This window comes from Hordeum vulgare, chromosome 3H (assembly GCF_904849725.1).
Source record: "Hordeum vulgare subsp. vulgare chromosome 3H, MorexV3_pseudomolecules_assembly, whole genome shotgun sequence".
Taxonomy (NCBI): domain Eukaryota; kingdom Viridiplantae; phylum Streptophyta; class Magnoliopsida; order Poales; family Poaceae; genus Hordeum; species Hordeum vulgare.
In genome coordinates this window covers 539,819,912-539,840,425 of record NC_058520.1, presented here as the reverse complement: position 1 = coordinate 539,840,425, position 20,514 = coordinate 539,819,912, and the positions used below count along the sequence as shown (strand labels likewise).

Sequence of the window (20,514 nt, the reverse complement as noted above, 5' to 3'; positions counted from 1 at the left end):
ATCCGAAACATCAAAGTATCTTGGCGGCCTGCTTTGACTTCTAAATTTTGAAGGATGGCCAGTGAATACGATCACGCAGTTTGACACGCATGCGTACGTATCGGCGCACGTAGCTGGTTTGCTAGTAAAGTGTTCCTGTGGCCCATAATAAGTTCATCTTCTCAAAAGCTAATGTATCGACCGTCGACCTACCGATCTGCAGGTACAGTGTTATCCGATCGTAGTAGCAAGGTGCAAGGACCGCGACAGAAGACGTACACGTAGACGCTTTATGACAGGACCAGTAGAAAATTACGGCAATGAATACGCTGGGACGAGCCGGTACTGTGGCACCGTCGACCTTTTGGTCGGCAGGCCTGATGAGGGCCGGCCGAGGACCCGACGCAATGAAGCCCACACAGTGCCCTTGCACTGTGGCGAGATCCAGCCGTTGATTCGCACGCCTGCTATCCACTCCAATCTCATCCAGGCCCCAACAGTGGCACAGCTGCTTGTCGTTGCATCCGTCAGCCTCGCCCGCACAGTGAAACAACTAGACGCGGGTGGAGCCGATGACACAAATCGCAGCAGCTTTTGCACCAGGTTCACGACGCGCGCGCAACCCATGCACGTACGCGGTACGCATGCACGAGAACGAAAAGGGGTTGGACGGACGTGACAAGTGCGGCACGTAGGTAGTACATATATTTCACGAGTTGACAGGACGGTGAGCAAATGAATCGCAGCAAAGGCAGCGGTAAAAAAACTAGGTAGAGCATGTCAGTAAAAACAGTGAAAGAAGAAAAAGGTCGTGCACAAACAGCGGTACTGTAGTAACAACAACAGTAGTAATATCATTACAACGCCATGGCGCCATGGCGCCACGCGCGCGCATCATTACATTACGTTCGTTACATGAACAACGGTTACATTGATTTGGAATCGGATTACACCATCATGCCTGCTAGCGTCTCAGCTTAGCTTGAGCTGAAGACTAGGCGCATCTCGCCGGCCGGCCGGGGTCGCCGTTAATAACCTCCCCCGGCCGGCCATGGAGTGATGGAGGAGTAGCTACACTAGTTAACAAGCTGACGATCGATCAGGTGCTAGTAGGAATTACAACACTAATAATAATGGTTACAGTAAGCAATAAACAGGAGTAGGTACTAGTGGTGAAAGTATGACGTGGATGGATGCGTGCGTGCATGGCGCCGTGGCGGTGTAATGCCGACCGGCGGCGCCCGGCTAGCTTAATTTTAGCTAGCACTAGCAGTAGGAGTAGGAGGCTAGCTAGAACTGGCATGGCGAGGGAGGGGAGAAGAGGCCGTTGCGTGTCCAGAGGTCGGCGAAGGCGTGGAGGATGAGCGGGTGGTGGCGCGGCGAGTTGAGGGTGAGGAACTGGGTGAGCAGGTCGTTGAGGTCGTCCCACGCGTAGATCTCCTTCTCCACCACCATCTGCACCATCGACTCCCGGAAGTCCTCGTACGGCTCCGCCGACTCCACCGCCACCGGCACGCTCTCCCGCGCCACGCGCCCGTGCGCCCCCGCCTCCTGCTCCTCCTGCCCGCCGCTGCCGTCCCAGGCGGCGCGCCTGCGACGCCGCCGCTGCCTCCGCCGCCGCCGCGTCTCCTGCTCCGGCTCATCCTGGCGACTACGGTTGCGCGCCGCCGGGTCCTCGTACAGCGAGTTGTTGGTGAAGGAGGCGGGGCCCCAGGAGGCGGAGTCGGCGGAGGTGGCCGTGGTGCCGCTGCGGCCGCCCAGCGTGGTGGCCGTGAACGCCGTCGTGGTGGACGTGGAGGAGGCGTTGGGCGACTTGGGCTTGCCGCCCCTGCCGCGGAACGGCAGGGAGGACGAGGAGAAGAGGCTGGAGAAGAGCTTCGGCCGGCGACAGTTGCAGCCGACGTCCACCACCGGCGGCTGCCGCATCGTGAAGCTGCCCCTCCTGGACGACGGCTTGCTCGACATGGAGTGGCAGTCCTACCGAGCTACCGGCTCGCTTGGCTAGAGCGAGGAAGGTGCACCGTGCACTGCGTCTGGGAGTGAGCGGCGAGTGTGGGTGGTGTTCTTGGAGCTTGGAGCGGGGGGGTGGTGGCGCTATATATTAATGGGGAGCCATGTGAGAGCGTGAGTGAAACGAGTAAATGGCGGGCCGTAAAGAGAGAGTGGCATGAACAGTGAGGCGAGTCCGGGCTCCGGGGAGGAGGAGGAGGGCGTACTGGAGCATGTGAAGAGGATAATTATACGTCGCCCTGGTGAAAACGAGCCGAGACCGTGCAAGCGAAAATGCATGCCGCGAGAGCCAGGCGTGTACGTGTGGAATGGCAGCAGGATTGCTATGCGTGTGAGCATCGTCGATCAGCGGCCATCAGTGCATGGTCGCAAGATACTACTACTATCCAGAGTGGATCCTGGGAGGAGGATCGTGGCAGTGACGGGGAGGAGAGCTGCATGCAGCAGCATGCATCAATGGTTCCCTGTGAGCGTGACTGGACAGTGGGTGGTTAATTTTTGCGCAGCGTGTTCAGAGCAGGGGTAGTAGTACGTGGACGGCAGGAGGGCATGGTGTGGTGTGGTTGGGCGGTAAAAAAAATGAGATCTTGTCACGGCTTTGGTAATGTGACGAAATTCTGCTGCTGAGTTGACCGACTGTATCCATGTGAGGACAAGCTGGCCATGCTGCTGGCCGGGCGCCGGCTGGCCCAGCGGAGGGCCAATCTTTCTCTGTTGAGTCTCTGTTTCAAGAGATCTTTTCCCAACCCACCACACTACAGTACCGATTCCTTGAAAAAAGAAACTCGCTATAATAGTACTTGGCTGAACAATTGGCTCCTTTTAAAATAAAATAGGTCCGTAGCATCATATCGGAGTTGTTTAGTTTTTCTAACGCAGTACAGACGCAATCGTTTAGTACATGTACATGTATTCATCTTATTCCTATGATCGACGTTTGGTTTTGATATTTTTGAAGTCACTGTAGACGCTTCGTCATCGACGAAAACATCGTCTCTCATTGGAAATATATCGCTGAAAATTCTGAAATAAGTTAAAAATAATATAAACATCGGAACTTGAACTATGATGAGTTGAAAATACCACTGTCCTCTAACCATTCAGCAACAGTTGGTTTGCAGTATTCTTTATTCTGCTATAAATATTCCTTGAAAGAATTAATTAGTCTCTGTCACTAGCTAGCTAGCTGACAAATTTTTTTTGACCATGCGTTGTTACAGATAGCACGTACGATTAGTACATAGCCGACGAAAAATAAACACTTTGTTTGATCGAATGGAAATGAGGACTGCCGACCAAACTGCCAATAAAACTGCATCTAACATCCTCCCAGAATATTTTTCTGTACGTCTGTAAATATAGCGAGTCAAATGAATTAAAATAACCACATACTTGATCTGCAACTCTGCCGAATTTTCAAACAGTACACGGTGCATTCATATATAAAGATTAACCTATGTACCATCCATGGGTGTCTTTTCTCCCTTTTGTTAAAGTTGCGAGGAGAAATGGGCAAACTGCAGATATTCTATAGTAGGACAATAAAGTAGGCACTTAAATCGATAAAATAGCAAGAATAAAACATTCAAAAAAAAAACTATGCACGACTTGTTTAGAATAAATGGCCTCGGCTCATTAACATATTTTAAACTTTTAGATGAGCCCGCGAGAATGTCTCAAAAAAGAAAAGATGAGCCCATGAGAAAAATAATAAATGTTGATGTGGTGTTAAAGTTTATTCTCAAATCGCTAGTTGAGAAAGAGTTGGATATCTTTATGGGTTCTCTCCACTACTCTAAATGGTGTGTTGAAAAAAAAGGAAAGGCCACACATGTGTGCTCGCTCGCTTTTGCCTCATCTCGTAACTTGCGTCGTCACCGTAGTCTAGTCCATCCCGACTACTAGCGTGCATCGGCGTGCGAGAGAACATGTCTTTGAAGCTATTCGTCCTTACAATCCTGCATCAGGAGAGTACGAATTAGGTTTTTGAAAAGCGCTCTGCGCGACTACTCAAGGTCGTCATCACAGGTCGTCTTTCGTCCAAGTCGGACGATGGGAGTCATCGTCGTCTCCATCGCCGCCAACAACACATCAACATCAACATCGTCATCAACATCGTCGCTCCAGCAGCAACTAACGGACATTACCTCCTTCGTGATATGTACATGTCTCTCTGTGTAGTCGAGGCTTCGTGTGCGATGATGTTGTGCATGTTTTATTGTTCATGTAGTATGCTAGATTGTTGATGCTATTATGGATTCTAGTAGTGAATTATTTACTGGAATTAATCATGAATTTACCTAATATCCAACAATTCAAAAACATAATTCTAGGCAATTTCCCGAGTTAAGTATGGCTGGATTCGCTGATGCACTCAGGCCGGATAAGTTTACCAGCATGCACTTCAAGAGGTGGCAAGTGAGGTCCATGTTGTGGCTTACCGCTGTGAAAATTTTCCATGTTAGTGACGACATGCCAGAGGGAGCTTCTCATGAAGATTAGAGAAAGTTCTAGGAAGCCAACACTATCTTTATGGGATGCATTTTGAGTGTTCTTAATGACCGTCTGTGTGATGTTTACATGCATATGCAAGATGTAAAGACAGTGTGGGAGGCACCGAATGCTAAATTCGATGCAAGAGATACACACAACAAATTGTACATCATGAAGAGTTTCCACAACTACAAGATGGTCAATAACCGTTTTTGGTTGAACAAGCTCATGAGATACAATGCATTGTGAAGGAAATGAAACTCCTTAAGTGTATTCTACCCGATAGATTTGTGGTTGGGTGCATGATTGCAAAGTTAGGAATTTTGCCACAACTCTGAAACATAAGACACATGAGATATCAGTTGAAAATCTGATTGCATCTCTTGACGTTGAAGAGAAAGCTCGGGCTAAAGACACTACTAAGGGATGAGGTGAGGTTTAGCCTAGCACCAGTATGGTACATAGATATCGACATAACAAGAACAAAGGGAGAAACAAACATGTTTTCAACAAGCCTATGAAAACTAATACCTTCAAGAAGAGGAAGTTCAACAAGGCTGAGCTAGAGTGCTACGCTTGCGGGAAGCCCGAAAACTTTTCCAAGGAATACCTAGAACGTGCAAACCGCAAAGGAAAAACGAGCTCTAAGACCGTCAATATGGTGACCGCTAGCAACACTGATGGGTATGGTAATTTGCCTATTGTTCTTTCGGTATTTAAACCATCTTCATGGTGGATTTATTTGGGTGCTAATGTTCACGTGTGTGTCGACGTCTCATTGTTCACTTTTTATTAAGTAGCAAGGGATTATTCCGTCCTAATGGGGAATGGTCACATGCTTCAGTTTGTGGCATTGCCACGGTGGACCTGAAGTTTACTTGGGGGAGATCATGCAACTAAGGAAACTGTAGCATATCCCTACTATGAACAAGAATCTAGTTAGCAACTCCCTTCTATACCGAGATGGGTTTAAGGTAGTTATAGAGTCGAATAAAGTAATTGTGTCGAGATTTGAACAATTTATAAGCAAAAGGCCATGAGCGCGGAGGCTTGTCCAACTTTTCCTTTTAGATTTTTGCAATAAGTCACTAAATGAAATTTGTGCTAGTATTAACGAGGATGCAAATACTCGACACTCTTGCTTATGTCATTTAATTTTGGGTTAATGTCTCAGCTATTCAGTATGAGGTTAATTCTAAATTTAACTATTGCCAAAGGTTCTAAGTGTCATAGTTGTGTGCAATCGAAGCAACCTCGTAAGCTTCACTCGGCACCCGAGGAGAGAAACTTGTCACCTCTAGGACTCATACATTCTGATCTTTGTGAGATGAATGGTGTGTTGACAAAAGGTGGAAGGAGATATTTCATGACTTCGACCGTGATGCGACTAGATTTTGCTATGTTTATTTGTTGCAAACTAAAGATGAAGCTTTAGGCTACTTTAAAAATCTATAAAGATGAAGTTGAAAATCAACTAGAGAGAAAGATCAAGCATCTTAGATCAAATCGTAGTGGAGACTATTGTCCAAATTATTTGATGATTTTTGTGAATAACATGGTATTATTCATGAGAAGGCGCCTCCCTATGCGCCCTAATCAAAAGGGGTTGTCGAGAAGTAAAACCACATGCTGACTAACTTGGTGAATGCCTTGTTAGACACTCGAGATTTATCTGAGGCATGGTGGGGGAGGCTTTATTGACTTTGTGACATGTCCTGAATAGAGTTCCTAACAAAATAAAGAGAAAAACCCTTATGCGGAGTGGGTTAGGAGAAAACCATCACGTTCTTGTTTGCACACTTAGGGATGCTTGGAAAAGGTCAATATTCCTATTCCTAATAAATGCAAACTCACACCAAATATAGTGGATTATGTCTTTCCAGGTTATGCTCAACGGAGCATTGCTTGTAGATTTTTAGTGCTGAAATCTGAGGTATGTGATATGCATGTTGATACTACAATGGAATCTCGTGATGCGATAATTTTTGATATTTTTTCCTATGAAAGATATGCATAGCTTTGCTAGATTTTGTTGTGAGATAATTCATTAGTCTAGTACATCTGATGAGTATTTCGAACAATCATCTCAGGAAGTCCTTGAGAAGGATAACAATGAAGCTCTTATGAGGATCAAGAGACAAAGGGTAGCAAAATCCTTTGGTCATGATTACATTGTATACCTTGTGGACGACACCCCCAAGTCTATTGCAAAGGCATATGCATCTCCAAATGTAGATGATTAGAAAGAAGTGGTCCATAATGAGATGGAATCAATTCTTTCTAATGGAACTTGGGAGCTAACTGATCGACCGTATGGTTGTAAACTTGTGGGTTGTAAGTGGGTGTTCAACAACAAGCTAAGGCTTGATGTTACTATTTATAAGTACAATACACGACTTGTGGACAAAGGTGACACGTCTCCGTCGTATCTACTTTTCCGAACTCTTTTGCCCTTGTTTTGGACTCTAATTTACATGATTTGAATGGAACTAACTCGGACTAACGTTGTTTTCAGCAGAATTGCCATGGTGTTGTTTTTGTGCAGAAATAAAAGTTCTCGGAATGACCTGAAAATTTACGGAGAATTTTTCTGGATTTAATGAAAAATACCTGCGCAAAGATCCACCGGAGGGGGTGAGCCAGTGGGCCACAAGCCCAGGGGGCGTGACCACCTCCCCTGGCCGCGCCATGAGGGCTTGTGGGGCCTACGAGGCTTCACCACCTCCAATCTCAGCTCTATATATTCTATTTCACCCGGGAAAAAATCAGGGAGAAGGATTCATCGCGTTTTACGATACGGAGGCGCCGCCACCTCCTGTTCTTCATCTGGAGGGCAGATCTGGAGTCCGTTCTGGGCTCCGGAGAGGGGAAATCGTCGCCATCGTCATCATCAACCTTCCTCCATCACCAATTCCTTGATGCTCTTCACCGTTCGTGAGTAATCTCATCGTAGGCTTGCTGGACGATGATGAGTTAAATGAGATCTATCATGTAATCGAGTTAGTTTTGACAGGGATTGATCCCTAGTATCCAGTATGTTCTGAGATTGATGTTGCTACTACTTTGCCATGCTTAATGCTTGTCACTAGGGCCCGAGTGCCATGATTTCAGATCTGAACCTATTATGTTGTCGCCAATGTATGTGTGTTTTAATTCCTATCTTGCAAGTTGTAGTCACCTACTATGTGTTATGACCCGGCAACCCCGGAGTGACAATAGCTGGAACCACTCCCGGAGATGACCATAGTATGAGGAGTTCATGTATTCACCAAGTGTTAATGCGTTGGTCCGGTTCTTTATTGAAAGGAGAACCTTAATATCTCGTAGTTTCCATTAGGACCCTGCTGCCACGGGAGGGATGGACAATAGATGTCATGCAAGTTCTTTTCCCTAAGCACGTATGACTACATACGGAATACATGCCTACATTAGATTGACGAACGGGAGCTAGTTACATATCTCTCAGTGTTATAGCTGTTACATGATGGATCACATCCGGCATAATCATCCATCACCGATCCAATGCCTACGAGTCTTTTACTACTGGTCCTTGCTACGTTACTTTGACGCTACTGCTGTTACTTGCTACTGCTGTCATTACTGTTGTTACTTGCTACTACTGTCACTACTGTTGTTGCTTGTTACTTTGTTGTTACCTGCTGCAAGACTATTTTCTAGCCATTGATACAACAAGTCAGGAATAGCCTGCCGTCGACAGACCTTTTTCTGGCACCGTTGCTATCATACCACTTTGCTATTGATACTTTGCTTGCAGACACTAATCTTTCAGGTGTGGTTGAATTGACAACTGAGCTGCTAATACTTGAGAATATTCTTTCACTTTCCCTTGAGTCGAATCAATAAATATGGGTTGAATACTCTACCCTCGAAAACTGTTGCTATCCCCTATACTTGAGGGTTATCAAGACATTTTTCTGGCGCCGTTGCCGGGGAAGCACAACTATATTCTCTGAGTCACTTGGGATTGACGTCTGCTGGTCACTATGAGGAATCCGAAAGATCCAAGAACTGAAATCTTGCCCTCAACTACGAGGACAGGTAAGGAACTGTCATCTAGCTCTGCACTTGATTCACCTTCGGTTATGAGTAAGTTTGCGACATCACCTCCTGCTAGAAATCTTGATATGTCGCGTGTGCTTGATGATGCTACTTCTGCTGCCCGTGATGCTTATGATGATGCTATGCTTGACACTGCTTCGCGTGATGATGCTATGCTTGATACTGCTTTGCCTGATGATGCTATGTCTGATACTGCTTTGCCACTAGGTGCATTCCTTGATGCATAAATTGCTAGAGTTGCTGCTAGATGTGATGATACTTCTGAAATTGCTGATGCTATTGAAGTAGAACCTACTATTTTGCATGCTAGAACTAGCTCTCCTGATATGCCTGAATTGCCTGTTATGCCTGAACGTTATGTTATGGAGGGAGAGATAGCTGAGGATTTTCTTGCATGTAAGGATAGCTATGATGTTGAGAAATTACTGCTCAAGTGGAAAGAAAAATCTCTGAACGCTAGGATGAAATACGACCCGAAGTTTGCTACTTCGCCTATCTTTGTGACCGATAAGGATTATGAATTCTCTGTCGACCCTGAGCTAATCACTCTCGTCGAATCTGATCCTTTTCACGGTTATGAGTCTGAAACGGTTGTAGCCCATCTTACCAAACTGCACGATATAGCCACCCTATTCACTAGTGAGGAAAAGATCTGGCACTACTATATCCTCAAGCTATTTCCTTTCTCGCTAAAGGATGATGCTAAGACTTGGTTCACTTCTCTTGGTCCTGGTTGTGTGCGTAGCCCCCAGGATATGGTCTACTACTTCTTTGAAAAATATTTCCCTGCCCATAAGAAGCAAGCTGCCTTGCAGGAAATATACAACTTTGCTCAAGCTGAAGAAGAGAGTCTCCCACAAGCTTGGGGGAGGCTCATCCAGCTACTGAATGCTTTGCGTGATCACCCTCTTGAGAAGAATGAAATACTTGATATCTTCTATAATGGAATTACCGATGCTTCCAAAGACCACCTAGATAGTTGTGCTGGTTGTGTTTTTAGGGAACGAACTGTAGAACAAGCTGAGATTCTACTGAATAACATCTTGTGCAATGAGAATGCTTGGACTATTCGTGAACCACCTCCTAAGCTAACTCCAAAGAAAAGAGGTATTCTATTCCTCAGTCCTGAAGATATGCAAGAAGCTAAGAAATCTATGCGAGAGAAAGGCATTAAATCTGAAGATGTAAAAAATCTACCACCTATCGAAGAGATCCATGGTCTTGATAACCCGATACAGGTAGTAGAAGTAAATTCTGTGCGTAGGTTTGATGAGAGTGATATTCCTTTTGATAAACCTGCTAGCTTATGCATGGATGAATTTGATAACTTTGTTGCCAAATAACATAGTTTCAATGATCATGTTAGCAGACAATTGTAACAGAATGCTCGTATTCTTAGTCATTTAAGTGCTTGTGTGGACAGAAACGTCAATGATCTTAAGCTTCTGAGTAAACATGCCTCTATGGTTACTACTCAAGTAGAACAAGTACTTAAAGCTCATAATGACTTGCTCAACGAGTTGAATGACAATTCTGTCAGAGTCATTACTAGAGGCGGTAGAATGACTCAAGAACCTTTGTATCCTGAGGTTCATCCTAAGAGAATTGAACAAGATTCTCAAGGAGTTAGCACTGATGCACCTAGTCATCCTAGAAAGAAAAAGAAAGACGATAGGAACCCGCACGATAGCAACCCAGATGCTGATACCCTTGAGAGTCCAAACGATGCCTCTGTCTCTGATGCTGAAACACAATCTGGTGATGAACATGAGCCTAATGATAATATCAATAGTGATGTTCATGAAGATGCTCAACCTAGCAATGATAAGGATGTGGAGATTGAAGCTGTTGATCTTGATAACCCACAGCCTAACACTAAGAGATATGATAAGAATGACTTCGCTGCTAGGAAGCATGGTAAAGAAAGGGAACCATGGGTTCAGAAACCCATGCCCTTTCCTCCTAAACCATCCAAGAAAAAGGATGATGAGGATTTTGAGCGCTTCGTTGAAATGATCAGACATGTCTTTCTGCAAATGCGTTTGACAGATATGCTCGAAATGTCTTTGTATGCTAAGTACATGAAAGATATTGTGAGAAATAAGAGGAGGATACCTGAGGTTGAGATTTCCACCATGCTTGCTAACTATACCTTCAAGGGTGGAACTCCTAAGAAACTAGGTGATCCTGGTGTGCCCACTATACCTTGCTCCATTAAAGGTAACTACGTTAGAACTGCTTTATGCGACCTTGGAGCCGGTGTTAGTGTTATGCCTCTCTCTCTTTATCATAGACTTGAACTGGATAAGTTGACACCCACTGAAATCTCTCTGCAAATGGCCGACAAATCGACTGCTTTTCCTATCGGCATTTGCGAGGATGTGCCTGTTGTGGTTGCCAATGTCACTATCTTAACAGACTTTGTTATTCTGGATATTCCCGAGGACGATGCCATGGCATTCATCCTCGGAAGACCCTTTTTAAATACTGCAGGGGATGTTATAGATTGCAACAAAGGCAATGTCACGTTCCATGTCAACGGTAATGAGCATACGGTGCACTTTCCGAAGAAACAATATCGAGTACATTGCATCAATGCTATCGAAAAAACTTCATCGATCCTTATTGGGAGCTTTGAATGCCCTGTTCCTCGTGTCAAGATGAAGTATGATTTGCTTGTTGGGGAGATATATATCCCCATTGAGGTAACCTAGTGACTATTCGGAAATTCTCCGTTCTCTTTTGCGATTCGAAAAGGTTTGTCGAGGAGACTTGATCAACCTCATTGACGGATTTCTTTCGATGACCATGAGATGGATGAATCGAGGAGTCACGAACCTCTGTTCCAAGCTTTCACCTTCGGTTGCTTAGAAGAAAAATGATAGGTTTAGTTTAGTTTTCCCTGTTTTCTGTTTTAGCGTCCGATAGAAAAGTACCCCGAAAATAAAAGTTCTCCGAACGTCCTGAAAATCAAGTATGATTTTTTCTGGAATTTTTGAAAAATTCTGAGACAAAGAGCTTGTCTCGGGGCTGCACTAGTGGGCCATAAGCCCTTGGGGCGCGAGCACCCCCTGGTCACGCCACCCAGGCTTGTGGGGCCCACAGGCACCCCCTCCACTCATTCTTGCTCTCATCTGGTTCTCCTACCTCCAGAAAAAATCGTTTCACAGCTCAAACCCGTGTTCTTGCTCTTCTTGCTAGGATTTTCGATCTCTTTGCTCAAATCACCATTCTCCGAACTGTTTTGGGGAAATTACTCCTTGGTAAGTGACTCCTCCATTGGTCCAATTAGTTTTTGCTCTAGTGCCTTATACTTCGCGTATTTTTGTTGCCTTGGTGACCATGTTCTTGAGCTTTGCATGCTGATTTTAGCTGGTCCCAAGTAGTTTTGATGCGTAATATGGCCTCTAGGCACTTGTGGGAGTAGTTGCTACGAGTTTAGTTGACCTTGTTCATTTTTCCTTTGGATCACTGAAAATTTTAGAAAGGAAGATGTTCAGAAGAAATTATCACAATGGCTCCTCGAGCAAGAGAGGCCCCCGTCTTGCGATTCGGGAGCCCGATCCTTACCAACCAAGGGACGCGCAGGTACAACCATGTGAATGGCCTTCAGATGAATTTATGATTGAGGCAGGCTTCAAAGATTAGTTTGATGCACTTGTTCGCAACGTCGGACTCGAAGAATTCATATCCGATAAATGTGAACAGTATGTTGCTCTCACTGCCTCTTTTGTTCGTAGATTCAAATTTTCAGTTGGCTGTGACACATCGGTACTGTTTGATCTCTATGATAAATCGTATACCATGGATTTAGAGGATTTCAATAGAATTTGCAAAATACCTATTTGGGGTAGCCTCAATGATCCTCCTAAATCTTCGGTTAGAGATTTTTGCTTTGACGCCGAAGCTGAAGCAGCGGACATGGAGCGTTCGATTCTTGAGAACGTTCCACTCGGCGACGACGCCAATCGGGATCTGCTCCGTGCGCACATCCGCGTGGGCAAAGTTGGTCCTTTCATCGGTCGACTGAGAGAAATCGTCGGCCGAATCGACAAGGAGCTTTGGCCAGAAGATGATTCGCGACAGGAGATGGAGAACCTGATGACCCGACTGGAGGAGATTCCCAACAGAGTGCAGTCGTGGAAGAAATCTGCAGCTCGTTGCGGTGCAGATGTTGCTCTGTCCTTGGTCCGAGTCCATTGCAAGGAGGTGCATGAGGAAAAACTGAAGAGTCTGAAGGTCGCCAACACGAAGAAGCTTCGATTTGAAGACTTCATGGAGACGTTCCTTGAGAGTGCTACCCGCATCGCCGACGGAATCGACTTGGACACTTTCGTGGAGCCCTCCAGTCCTGGCGCCGGCCCAGCTGACGCATAAGAAACTTTATCCTCGGTATGCCGAGTGTTTATCTGTAAGGTACTTTGGCCACTTTTGTTGGCCGTCACACTTTTAAATCGGTGCGGGTAAGCTTGATCCGCACCGAGTTAGCTATCTTTGCGAGAATTTTGGAATCTGATTTTTGCTCTTTTGTTGCAATGTTAATTCGAGTTTTTGTTTGACGTTTCTTGGTGAAGCCAAAGGGAAACAGTCGATGCTGGATCGCTGCTAAGTCCCCGAGTGTGACGTGGAGTGCACACTCGGAGAAGGTTAATACTTAGGCGATGTTGGATCGTAGCTAAGCCCCCGAGTGTGACGTGTAGTGCACACTCGGGGAAGGTTAATACTTAGGCGATGCTGGATCGCAGCTAAGCCCCCGAGTGATGTGAAGTGCACACTCGGAGAAGGTTAGTACTTAGGCGATGCTGAATCGTAGCTAAGCCCCCGAGTGTGACGTTAAGTGCACACTCGGAGAAAGTTAATACTTAGGCGATGCTGGATCGCAGCTAAGCCCCCCGAGTGTGACGTTAAGTGCACATTCGAAGAAATTTAATACTTAGGCGATGCTGGATAGCAGCTAAGCCCCCGAGTGTGACGTGAAGTGCACACTCGGAGAAAGTTAATACTTAGGCGATGCTGGATCGCAGCTAAGCCCCCGAGTGTTACGTTAAGTGCACACTCGGAGAAAGTTAATACTTAGGCGATGCTGGATCGCAGCTAAGCCCCCGAGTGTTACGTTAAGTGCACACTCGAAGAAAGTTAATGCTTAGGCGATGCTGGATCGCAGCTAAGCCCACGAGTGTGACGTTAAGTGCACACTCGGAGAAAGTTAATACTTAGGCGATGCTGGATCGCAGCTAAGCCCCTGAGTGTGACGTTAAGTGCACACTCGGAGAAAGTTAATACTTAGGCGATGCTGGATCGCAGCTAAGCCCCCGAGTGTGATGTTAAGTGCACACTCGGAGAAAGTTAATACTTAGGCTATGCTGGATCGCAGCTAAGCCTCCCCGAGTGTGACGTTAAGTGCACACTCGGAGAAAGTTAATACTTAGGCGATGCTAGATCGCAGCTAAGCCCCCGAGTGTGACGTTAAGTGCACACTCGAAGAAAGTTAATACTTAGGCGATGCTGGATCGCAGCTAAGCCCCCGAGTGTGACGTTAAGTGCACACTCGGAGAAAGTTAATACTTAGGCGATTCGGGGTCGCAGCTAAGCCCCCGAGTGTGACGTTAAGTGCACACTCGGAGAAAGTTAATACTTAGGCGATTCGGGGTCGCAGCTGAGTTTTTTTTAGACCGGAGTCTGCGACCGCAGAAGAACTTTGAACCTGCAAAAAACTCAATCTTTTTTATATTATTTCGCCAATACTTGTTCTTTACATCGCTTCAGTCGACAGTCACGTGTAGAAGCGCTTCAGGAGGTCTTCGTTCCATGCGCGCGACTCGTCTGTCTCCCTCTGAATGTTGTAGAGTCTGTATGCTCCGTTGTTCAGCACCTTAGAGATGATGAAAGGCCCTTCCCAGGCCGGAGCCAACTTGTGGGGTCTTTGCTGATCCACTCGGAGCACTAAGTCGCCTGCTTGGAATGTGCGACTCCTGACGTGACGCGCATGAAAACGTCGTAGATCTTGCTGGTAAATTGTTGAGCGAGTTAGTGCCATCTCGCGTTCCTCCTCTAGAAGATCTACTCCATCTTGCCTTGCTTGTTCTGCTTCATCTTCGGAGAAGAGTTCGACTCGTGGGGCATTATGAAGCAGGTCACTCGGAAGGACCGCTTCTGCTCCATAAACGAGGAAGAACGGTGATCGCCCCGTTGATCTGTTCGGAGTGGTGCAGAGGCCCCAAAGCACTGAAGGTAGCTCGGTGACCCATGCGCCAGCAGCGTGTCCCACCTCTCGCAGGAGTCGGGGCTTCAAACCTTGAAGAATAAGCTCATTCGCCCGCTCAGCTTGTCCGTTGGATTGAGGATGTGATACGGAAGCAAAATCCACTCGGATACCCTGACTCGCACAGAAACCTTTGAATCTGTCTGAGTCGAAGTTTGTCCCGTTGTGCGTGATTATGCTGTGAGGTACCCCGAATCTGGAAATGATGTCTCTGACAAACTTGACAGCTGTTGAGGCGTTGAGTTTCTTGATGGGCTTGGCTTCTATCCATTTTGTGAACTTGTCGACTGCCACCAACAGATGTGTGTAGCCTCCTTGGCGTGTCTTGAATGGTCCGACTGTATCTAATCCCCAAACTGCAAATGGCCACACAAGAGGGATTGTCTTCAATGCAGATGTTGGCTTGTGGGACTTGTTGGAGTAGAACTGACAGCCTTCACATCTGTCGACCATATCTTTAGCCATCTTGTTTGCCTGCAGCCAAAAGAAACCGGCTCTGAACGCCTTGGCGACGATTGCTCTCGAAGAAGCGTGATGACCGCAGGTTCTCGAGTGAATATCCTCTAGGATCAACTGCCCTTCCTCTGGGAAATGCAACGTCGAAGAACGCCTGAAACACTCTCCTTGTACAATTGGCCATCAATGACAGTGAATGCCTTTGACCTACGGACTATTTGCCAGGCTTGGACTTCGTCTTCTGGAAGTTCTTGCCTCAAGATATATGCAATGATCGGCATAGTCCAATCGGGAATGACAGCCAGAATCTCCATGACCAGATCAACCACAGCAGGTACATCGACTTCAGTCGGATCTGTTGTGCTCTTGGGTTGTACCGGTTCCTCTGTGAAAGGATCTTCTTTGACTGAGGGAAGGTGGAGGTGCTCGAGGCAGACATCACTCGGGACTGGTCTCCGAGTGGATCCGAGTTTTGCCAACTCATCAGCTGCTTGGTTCTTCAGTCTCGGAACATGGTGGAGCTCTAGACCTTCAAACTTCTTCTCCAGCTTCCTCACTGCATTGCAGTATGTGGTCATGGTGGGGTTCTTGACGTCCCATTCTTTCATCACTTGATTGACCACCAAATCTGAATCCCCGTAGACCATCAAGCGACGGACGCCGAGTGAGATGGCCATGCGCAATCCATAGAGGAGAGCTTCATATTCTGCCTCGTTGTTGGAGGAATCAAAGTGTATCTGCAAGACGTACTTGAGCTTGTCGCCCTTTGGTGATATGATCACAACACCAGCGCTGGAGCCATTCAACATCTTAGACCCATCGAAGAACATTGTCCAATGAGCCGAGTAGATGTGGGTCGGTTGCTGTTGTTCTACCCATTCTGCTATAAAGTCAGCCAGGGCTTGGGACTTAATAGCTTTCTCGATTGTGGAGAATTTCCGACAACGGAGCATCAGAAACGACGGATACCGAGTGGTCTTGGAAATAATGAGCCACCTTCTTCGCAGTCATGTAGATCCCATAGATAAGTTTTTGATAATGGGGATACCTCTCCTTGGAAGGAGTCAGGACTTCGGAGACGTAGTACACTGGCCGCTGAACTTTGTATGCTTTGCCTTCTTCTTCTCGCTAGACTGTAAGAACAGTACTGACGACTTGATTTGTAGCCGCGATATATAGAAGAAGGGGCTCTTTACTGAGCGGAGCAGTAAGAACCGGCTGGGTGGAAAGTAGGACTTTGAGGTCGTCGAATGCGACTTGGGCTTCGTCTGTCCACTCGAAGGTATCTGATTTCTTCATGAGTCGGTACAGAGGAAGTGCTTTTTCGCCGAGTCGACTGATGAACCTTCTCAAAGCCGCCAGGCAACCTGTGAGCCGTTGAACATCGTGTATTCTGACCGGCGTCTCCATTCGGACGATGGTCCCGATCTTTTCGGGGTTGACGTCGATCCCTTGTTCGGAAACGAAGAAACCGAGTAACTTTCCGCTGGGAACACCGAATGAACATTTGGCTGGGTTGAGCTTGATATCGTACCTACGAAGGTTGGCGAATGTTTCTGCCAAGTCAGTCAGCAGGTCGGAACCTTTGCGTGACTTGACTACGATATCATCCATATATGCCTCCACATTGCGACCGATCTGATCGAGGAGACATTTTTGGATCATGCGCATAAAGGTAGCTCCTGCATTCTTTAGACCGAAAGGCATAGTGATGTAGCAGAAGCACCCGAATGGGGTGATGAAGGCTATCTTTAACTCATCGGGACCATACAGACGGATCTGATGATAGTCCGAGTAGGCATCGAGAAATGACAGACGCTCGCAACCCGCAGTCAAATCGACAATTTGATCTATGCGGGGGAGCGGAAAATGGTCTTTCGGGCAGACCTTATTGAGATGCTTGAAGTCGATGCACATTCGGAGCGACTTGTCCTTCTTGGGCACCATGACAACATTGGCGAGCCACTCGGAGTGGTGAACCTCGCGAATGAAGTTGGCTGCCAGCAGCTTGGCCACCTCCTCCCGGTTGCCTTCCTCTTGTGCGCGGCGGACCGGTGCAGGCGTTCTCGGACAGGCCGAGCCATGGAATCCACGTGCAGTCGGTGCTCAGGAACTCCCTGGTACACCTGGCATGTCAGAGGGTTTCCATGCGAAGATGTCCCAGTTCTCACGGAGGAATTGGGTGAGCTCGGCTTCCCATTTAGGATCGAGGGTGGTGGAGATGTTCGTCGGGGCAGCAGTGGCGTCCGTCGGGTGGATGCTGACTTTCTTCTTCTCTCCCACCGACTGAAATGCAGACTCTGAAGCCGGCTTTTTCGAGCGCATCAGGTCGGCGGGGTCGACTGTTTTCTTGTACTCGTGCACCTCGAGGACGGCCATCTGCTGGTCAACGATTCTTGATCCCTGCTGCAGACACTCTTCAGCCCGCTGCCGATTACCTGTGATGGTGATCACACCCTTCGGGCCTGGCATCTTCAGCTTCAGGTACACGTAACATGGACGAGCCATGAAGTGCGCATACGCTGGGAGACCCAGAATTGCGTGATAAGCACTCTGGAAGTCAACCACTTCAAACGTCAGCTTCTCCTTGCGGAAGTTCTTGTCGGAGCCGAAAACGACGTCCAACGCAATCTGGCCGAGTGATTTGGCCTTCCATCCACGAACGACTCCGTGGAACTGCATGCTGCTCTTGCTGAGTTTGGACATCGGGATGCCCATCCCCTTGAGGGTGTCGGCGTACATGATGTTCAAGCCGCTGCCGCCATCCATGAGGACTTTGCGCAGTCGGACTCCTTCTACCACCGGGTCGACGACCAAGGCCCGTCTTCCCGGGGTGGGTACATGTGCCGGGTGATCCGACTGGTCGAAGGTGATCGCAGTCTGGGACCATTTGAGGAACTTGGGGTTGGAAGGGGTGGCCATGTTCACCTCTCTGTTCACCAGCTTCAGTTGGCTCTTGCTCTCGACGTCAGCAAAGATCATCAGGGTTGCATGGACTTGGGGGAACGGATCCTCCGTATCCTCCTCGTCCTGTTCATGGTCCTTCTCACTCGGTTGCCCTTCGCTGAACCCCTGGATCAGGAGGCGACACTGTCGAGTGGTATGCTTCGCGTATATGGGGTTGCCTTCTTCGTCCATCTTCGTGTGAACCGGACAGGGCTGGTCCAGGATGGGATTATTGAACTGCTTCTTCTTGGGGGTGAATTGAGCCTTCCCTTTGCCCTTGAACTTGGCATTGGTTATGGCTGCAGCTTCTTCTTGCGGAGCGACCGGGGCCTTCTGTTTCTGCTTCCGAGTGTTGCCCCCATCGCCGTCAGCGACTGTTTTGTGTTTGCCGCTCCGGATGCGGTCCTCTTCTTCCCCATTTGCGTAGCGCGTCGCTATCTCCATCATCTTGCTCATGGAGATGTCGCCTGTTCGACCGAACTTTAGGTACAACTCTCTGTACCGCACGCCTGCCTTGAAGGCGCAGACTGCTTGATGCTCGGTGACGTTCTCCACCGTGTGGTAGAGAGTTGTCCAACGCTGGATGAAGTCGCGCAGGGGCTCATTCGGCTTCTGGACACAGTGCTGGAGCTCCACAAGGCCTGCAGGGCGTTTGCAAGTCCCTTCGAAGGTCCTGACAAACACTCGGGCCAGATCTGCCCAACTGTAGATGCTTGAGGGGGCCAACTGGTTCAGCCACGCTCGCGCCGAGTCGTCGAGCATCAGAGGGAGGTGCTTCATGGCGACATGGTCGTCCCCTCCTCCGATCTGGACTGCCACTCGGTAGTCATCCAGCCACGTTTCTGACTTGGACTCTCCTGTGAACTTGCTAATTCCCATCGCCAATCGGAAGTTGGGAGGGATGTCAGCCGAACGGATGGCTCGACTGAAACACTCGGGACCAGACACGGTGGCCCTGCTTCCACTCGGACGATCGATATCGCGACCATCGCGGTGGGCTCGACCTCTGTCGACTCTTCGCTGGGCGATACGTCCTCTTGCGTCGGGTCTTGGGGGTCGTAAGTGTCGCCGACTGAATGCCGGTCATCATGATGCTGGGACCCATAGGGCCCACCCCGTGGAGGGGTGCATGAGCGGCGACGATCTTCGTGAATCATGGAACGGCTGCCTCCCCTGTGGCGCTGATGGGAACCGGGGCTGTGAACTGATCGATGCGTATTCGCGTGGACGGAGCTGTTATAGATCCGGTTGTGCGACTGGGAGACTGCCGAATTCTGCTGCTGCCGTGTGCAACAGGGCTCGGATCTGCTCGATCCCTCTACCAGCCTCTGAATCAGTCGGCTGGAGGGAATCGGCTATCTTGGCAACTGCAGCCAAGTTGAGGAGGTGTGTGCGGAACAGCTCCACGTTGCTCCGCCGAGTGTGCCGACTAGCAGAACGGCGAGGTGGACGACGTGCGCCGGACGTTTCGCCGATCTCGCGCTCGTTCCGGCCAGCCTGACGGGGATCTTCATGGGAGTTGGCCATGTGTACTTCTGCCGCAGGCCCACGTACTCGGAAGGAAACTCAGTCGGAACTGAGCCCAAGCGTTGGGAACGCGGGGCAACCACAACAGACTCCAGAACTGCCACTTGAGAAGACGCGATCTGACGCGCTCGGGCATGCTGCACCCAACGTTGGAGACACGGACGGCGGGACCGCTTGTTGTGGCGCATGACGGAGGTGCAGGTCGACAACGGAGCCGATTATTGGAGAAGAAGAACGCTGCGGCCGCCGGCACGGAAGTGGGTGGCCCCGCGACGGGGAAGCGCCTCGACGTCGAGAGGCGCCTCCCGAAGCCACGCCGAATCATTGACGGTGAAGGAGAGAGCGCCGAACAAGATCTGGTGACCCATGCTCGAGTCTCCACCGGACGACATGACGAAAAGAAGTAGTCGCAAACTCGCCGGAAGTCGCTTAGACGCCTGCCCCACGGTGGGCGCCAACTGTCGTGGGGATAAGCCTGACAGTAGATGTGTAGGGTACGAATGAGATGGGCAGAGTCCTAGCTACGGCGAGGTTGTATGAGTTCAGGCCCCTCTGCGGTGGAGGTAACGGCCCTACGTCTCAGAGCTCTCGGAGCTTGTTGTCGAGTGTAATATGGAATACAATGATTTGCTAACCCCTCTACCAGTGGAGGAGGGCAGCTTATATAGAGTGCGCTGCCTTCCGCAATGGTTCCGGTACATGGGTGGAGTAACGGGGGTTGAATGCGTACGTTACAGGTAACATATGCCCTAAATGCTAAT

The 20,514-nt window shown here is 48.4% G+C and overlaps 1 protein-coding gene across 1 annotated transcript; it reads right to left on the bottom strand.

Annotated features, from left to right (window-relative positions):
• Window positions 1–808: 808 nt before the first annotated feature.
• LOC123440487 (transcription repressor OFP8-like) lies at window positions 809–2,157 on the bottom strand. Its single transcript, XM_045117051.1, has one exon. It carries the CDS (start codon window positions 1,942–1,944, stop codon window positions 1,270–1,272), a length of 675 nt encoding a protein of 224 aa, XP_044972986.1. The 5' UTR covers window positions 1,945–2,157; the 3' UTR covers window positions 809–1,269.
• Between the last annotated feature and the right edge of the window lie 18,357 nt (window positions 2,158–20,514).